Source organism: Myzus persicae, unplaced genomic scaffold, assembly GCF_001856785.1.
Source record: "Myzus persicae strain clone G006 unplaced genomic scaffold, MPER_G0061.0, whole genome shotgun sequence".
Classification (NCBI taxonomy): domain Eukaryota; kingdom Metazoa; phylum Arthropoda; class Insecta; order Hemiptera; family Aphididae; genus Myzus; species Myzus persicae.
This window is the reverse complement of record NW_019100655.1, coordinates 15,398-22,245: the sequence shown is the minus strand read 5'-3', so window position 1 is coordinate 22,245 and position 6,848 is coordinate 15,398. Positions and strand designations below refer to the sequence as shown.

At 27.5% G+C, this 6,848-nt stretch overlaps 1 protein-coding gene across 1 annotated transcript; it reads right to left on the bottom strand.

Annotated features, from left to right (window-relative positions):
• Window positions 1-342: 342 nt before the first annotated feature.
• LOC111039150 (protein TRC8 homolog) lies at window positions 343-5,805 on the bottom strand. Its single transcript, XM_022322487.1, has 7 exons — window positions 5,727-5,805; window positions 4,950-5,143; window positions 4,558-4,813; window positions 4,252-4,481; window positions 3,941-4,187; window positions 3,554-3,877; window positions 343-499 (listed from the first exon to the last, which is right to left on the bottom strand). Exons 1-7 carry the CDS (start codon window positions 5,727-5,729, stop codon window positions 458-460), a joined length of 1,296 nt encoding a protein of 431 aa, XP_022178179.1. The 5' UTR covers window positions 5,730-5,805; the 3' UTR covers window positions 343-457.
• Window positions 5,806-6,848: the final 1,043 nt, after the last annotated feature.

The following is a 6,848-nucleotide window of genomic DNA, read 5'->3' as shown; positions in this document are numbered from 1 at the left end:
AAAATAACTTTATAAAATAAATCAATAAACTTAAATAAGCCCACATTTATATAGTAAGCTAACAAATATTTTAAGTACGTATATTGTAACAATTGTAACTTGCTATACTTAATTGAGTAGGTATATAATGTAATATAACACATAAATGTACTTAAACCCATATTTAAAATGTTGAAAATGTTACATATTGATCAAAATTTTCATTTTAGATATTCATAAAAAACTTGAACAACATGAGTACATGACAGTATGTGTGGAGTATAACAATTTTTTTTTAACAAATACTTTAATTATTTTTGTGAAGTTGTTAAGCATAATAGTCTAATATACATATTATGTTAAATTTAAGTTTATGATAAAATCTAATAAATTCAGAATATTTAAGCTCTATCAGCATCAATAGCATTTTGAAGTTCTTGAAAGTGATTTCTATCCCGTGTCTACAAATATTTGACATTTATGACTGGTATAAAATACCTTGACATAATGGGCAGTTATCCTAAAACAAAAAAAAAATTATAAAACATAGAAAATAAATAATTTATTCACAATTTAATTAATAAAACTATTTCTATGTGATTTAAATTTGTTATCAATAGACTAAATTAGTGGTTCCCAAATATTTTTTCATTATGGCTCACGTGACTATGTGTAATAATATAACGGTGTGTCCTATGTGTAAATTATAAATTGCTCGTAAATGGAGCAGTGTACAATGTGCTACATGATGGTGTAACACATTTGAAAAGTTCAAATATGGATAAAGATAGTCTTTAAAAACCTTAAAACTAAATAAAACTAAATATACAATTGTTCAGAGTACTCCAACTAAATTAAAATTGGACTACATGAATACATGATGTGGTGAAACACGATTGCGGACGCTTTACCTTTTTTACAACACGATTGCGGACTGTATGACAAAAGGTATTATTGTATACCCACAAAATTAGACGATTTTGGTCTACATTTTGCGAAACGTGGGCGAGTTGTGTGACGTAGTCTATCTCTATTCTTTAACGATTATCAATCTTTATGATCTGCTTTTCGTTCAGATATCTAGGGAGCATATGTGTAAGATATATTATACGTTAGGTTAATATTTTATAAAAAATTGTTCTTAAATATTGTAATACGTTTTGGTGATTTTCATAATCATTATGGCTCTGATTATTTAATTTAATTCTATCGAAACATTTTTTTTCCATTAATTTTTCTCGACTTTTGTTTATTGATGCAATTATTGTCAGAAATATAACAGAAATTATTTGTAACATAGGTACTACAATTAATAATTTCAGGATTCCCACATTATTGAAGTATTATTGATAAAATTTTCAACATGTGTCATTCTCGTTGGTCCATTGTTGAACTTCAAACATTCGCAATCGTATTATTAAAAATTCCGCCCTGATAAACTCCGCCTGCAATCGTGTATCGCCGACATGATGATACCCCAGGTCGTATCCCGTTTCGCCGCCGAATTAATCCCATTTTTCCGTGGACCCATTTTACCGAATTCTCTGATTATTTTTATTTAAAAATATGATTTGTGATTTGTAAAGCGATAAAGTACAGATACTGTAAAATATTAATCATTTGAAACGATCTTAGTAGGTACTAAAGTTATAAACTATCTGAATTCTGAAGTTGTCGATTGATAAATCCCCGATGATTAAATAAATAAAATAGAATGAATGTGAATTAATCATATTATTATTATGCACTAGAGACTAGATAAAATAATAATGTATATAACTTATATCACTATGTATAATTATAATTTTAAACTAAGCATAAAACTATAATTCTAAATAGTTACAATTTTTATTTTTTTATTTCATACATTTTGTCAAAATTCGAACTTAAAATGCTTATAAAAATATGTGATTTTAATATTTATTAATTGCCATTGTCACAATGTATTGATTATTTTTACAACATTAGTTATTTAATTAAGCACAATGAATAATTTTAACTAATTTAAAAAAATAAATTATTATTATTATTATTTAATTATCAATTTTATATAAATATTATTAATTAGTATGTAATTTGTAACTTAAAGGTTATATTAAGTTATTTAACAAATAAATAAAAAATAAATTCGGCAAAATGGAATGGCAATAAAATATATTCGGCAAAATGGTACGGCGGCGAAATGAAACGGTGGCAAAACGGGAACTGACCGATACCTCAATGAAGAGGTATAATTAAAGGGTATATTCATGACATTTCTAATACTTTAGAAGTATATTTTAATATGTTTGGTATTGAAAACCCTTATCCTAAACCATGAAACCGTAATTTAGACTAGCCTATGACAATTGTCGAATTTGCATCAAAGAGAAAACGTAATAAATTTATTAGCAAGAGGTAGAATTGAATACTTAAGTCATTAAATCTATAAAAATGAAACATACGGCATTCAACAAAAACTATTTTGAGATTTGAGAATTTAAAAACTAGGCAATTGTTTTATTTTTAAAAGTAACGGCAGAATATATTGCAAAAAAGGTTAATGTAGCAAAAAGATACAGCTAAAATGTTTCGAAGATCTTAATTTTGTGTAATTTACTCTAACAACTGCATATTATTTTTTAACTTAAATCTAGACTCGTCTATTGGTATAGACTGTGCCACTATATTTACTACCTACTTAAATATCATAAATTATTGAAATAAACTTCTCGTATGAAATTAGACTTAGAGGTAATAACGAGCAAATTACAATTTTTGCCGCACATCGCTCACCATAAACTATAGTATAAACATTTTATTACCATCATATACATTATTAACAAGTTCAATAAACTTCCCTCAATTAGGTGGGGACAACTAAAATCACCAATTTAAATTTCTAAGTAAAGATACTAATGAAAAGTTTATGTAAAAGTCTCTCCAATAATACCAATGATACAATTTATAAAATTAGTAAAAATAAAATAAGAAATTCAATAAATAAAGTAATTTATGAACTTGAGGGTAATGCGTGTGTTATTAAAATGATAAAAATTCAATGTCTAAACATAATTTCTAATACATTTGAACCTCAGTCGTTTTTTTCTTTCTTCCAAAATACCTATCTACTGTGTTGTATTGATTATCAAGTTGTATTTTTATATTTTGTATTAGTATTTAAGTATTTAACTCTAAAACAAATTATAATATCAATGAACTTCGTATAATAGATACGAGCTTATAGCTCAGTTGGTATATATTATGTATGCTATTATGTATGCTATTATTAATGTAGTTTATTTTAACTATTTAATTATAATTGATTTGAAATAAATAAATATATTGAGCCTATGTTAGTGTAGAATTATTTTTTAGTATCCGACTTAAAATGTTGTTTTTACTACTTCCTCGAATTATCAGTTTTTAAAAATCAAATACAAATATTTGGACATTTATTTGAAAATTTATTTGAAATGTACTAATCAATATTCAATTTATTCTTCCTTATTTCTTATATTCAAATAATAACTCAAGTTTGACTCATTTTATAATTATAATTAACCTAATAAAAAACTATTAAATAATTATTTACTTTTAAATTAAGCCATTTACGCAGACATATACTGTGGAAATAATGATTGCAATTGGTAATTTTTGCCGAATCCATATTATGCTGACATATAGAACAAACGTCATCAAACTCAGACAGTTGAACACTAGTTGCGTCAGCTAACGATTCAACTCTTCTTACAGCTAAACGACGCTTAATAAATACTCTCCATCCATCCCTGATGCTACGCCATATGGAGTAGTATGCATGTATACACATCCAGGGTGCGCGGAATATACTGCCAGATTCAAAAGCCACATTATAAACTCCACTCAGAAAAATAATTGTGCCAAAACAGAAATTTACCTAAAGTAAAAATGTTAAAATTAATAGGTGTTATGAAATAATTTAAAGGATTTCCTAAATTACCACATCACCAAATGATTTGATATAAAACTCATAATCGTCCAATTTCTCCCAAATTCTTGTGCGATAGCCATCAATCATATGTAATGAATATATAGCTAAAGTCACCAATACTTTGACAACAATTTGAATATTGAAAAAATACATTTCTATTGGCCAATTATTAACAAAATGGCAATACCAAAAGTATCTCAACATATTAGTTGAAAACACTATAAGAAATCCGCAAACAAAAAGAGCTCTTAAATGCCTAAATAATTTAGTATAATTTATATTAAAATATAAGTCATAATAATTAATAATTAACCCAGTACCTATTTATTGAATTATTACGATTAACACTCAAAGAGCTTAATAATGGATTAAGCAAACTATGGACATAAAATAGTAGAAAATCACAAGTAAAACAGATATTTCGACAGAGTTGTATAAAGCGTTCTTCTGGCTCTAAGATTGTTAATCCAGTTTGCAAAGCTAGTATAAAAAATAATATTGCAGAACGACTCCCAATGTTCACCTGTTCCACGTCTTCAGTCAACAGCACCTAAATAAATAACTGTTAAAACAACTGAAAAATTTAATTCATTTTTAGCATATGAATTTGTTCTTAGTAATCTTACCCATTGGAAGAATGCACCAATATAATGGCAAAAGTATGAAACAAAACTTGTCATGCCTAAAACTGCTGTAAATGTATCGCACCCTTTAGCTAACAAATATTTCACAGTTCCAAATAAAGTTTCATGTTTTATTTCCTTAGTTAGCAGGGATAATATAAATAGATCCAATAATCGTATAGCCCAAAATAATCGTAAAACAAATGGCATATTGAGACGTGACCACTCCATTACGACAAAATCATTTACTTCAAAATTACTGAGACAAAATACATAATTAATCAAATATTGAACAATAAGTATCAATATTCTACATACAATATAATAATATGAAAGTTATAGTTATTGGTCGGCACATATATAACATAATAATAATGTATATAGATTGGCCTTACTTGATGGTCTCTCGAAAATGAGTATATCCATAATAAATTAAATGTATTATTGTAAATATATTTAACCAAATTGTTTTCATCACAATGTACAATGGCAACGATGATGATAACAACATGATAACTGTATTGAAAATTCCATGCGTACCTGGTATTAAAATCATTAAAGTAGGAAGAATAAAACTAATGCGAACAACCTGAAAAATTAAATATATTATTTCTATTCAAGATGGAAATTAATTCAATTGGATTTACTTTATAGGTTGGATGATTTGTAGTACAGACTTGTAAAAAGTTAAATACTAATGATAGACAATACTGTAGTATCATACTACAGAATAATAAGAATAAGAAATTCATGATTTTTAATTGTGTAAAAAGACGTATAACATTTACATCCCCTGCTATAGCTTCGTTTATCATGACGTATATTTCAAATTTTACATATTTATCTGATAAGACATTACATATTTGTATGTTAGCCCAATAAGAAAAAAGTACAACACAGATAGAACCAACATGTAGGTACGCTAGGTATAAGTACCGGGCAGGTAGAACAAATATAAATAACGATAAACAAAATACTAGAAAAAAAAATAATACTGAATTAACTGATAATGTTATAATATTATTTTTAGTATCTATTGAACTTACTTAAACAGGATCCTATTATTTTAATAAATAATAGAAGTATTAGCTCGTAATATTGTGTGAGAAAGCTATTCTCAATTTGACTGAATATCCTATTTTCAAAGGTATTAGTTAAAGTAATTATTATACCATCAATATCTTGAAACCCAAAACTAATTCTGAAGATGTTATCCATAATAAGCAGAGGTGGAATCCTCAAAAAAGCACAGAGACTCATGATGATATCGTATTAAATGTTAAATTTTTAACGTCAATAAAACCTAAAAATAATAAATTACAAAAACTATGAATATTTTGTTAATATTGTTAAATATAACAGAAAAAAAATGTTAAATACATACTTGAAGGACACCGAGGAGAGGTCAATATTCAACGACCACAGGTACAGCCAACAATATGACTCGAAATTATTTGAGTAAGACATACGAATACCTAGTTTATAATATAATATTGATTGTAATTGATAGACTTTAATTACTCTGTTCACATAAAGCCGCCACCTTAGACGTCTATTGGTTATACATACGGTGATGGACTTCGTCCGACTGGTGCAGTTATAGTACTACTAGAAACTAGAACGAAGGAAGTAGGAAAACGGAAAATGTACCTACAGAATAACTCAACAACTGAACGAGTAACGCTGTCAGTACTCACTCCAGCCCGTCGATATTAAACAACAGGATTTGAAATTTATATCTATACTGAACTAATATATTCAGACAACATAACTGAGAGAGAAACGATGGTTCTCGGAAGCTTCTGAGAGATAAAAAAAATTAATATTCACGTATGAATAGAAAATGACGCAATGAGACGCATTTTGTGTTTAACAATTAACGATGGTATCAGCTGCTGTGTTGTTGTAACTGTTGCCTTACTGATATATGTATACAATGGCGCACGAGTCTGACCTATAGACCTTGTACTCGTAGGCAGGACATGACTGGTTGGCGGGGTACTGTGGTAGGTAGGCTTAGATTATGTACTAATATAGTACATGATTATCATGATGTAAGGTGGTACGGCCGAGAGAATTAGTGTCTATATTATCTAATCAAAATTATAAATTGTTAGGTGTATTACCAATAAGACTGCTATATAAAATATCGCTCTAATATTTGTTATTAATAAACTCATTACATCTCAAAGTCATCTAATAAATCTAACTAAAATTAGAGAGCATAGAGCTTATGATCTGCCCGTTAAGTATGCTAGTCTTCTGTCGACTATTTGGGTCCTAATTTTTTCAAC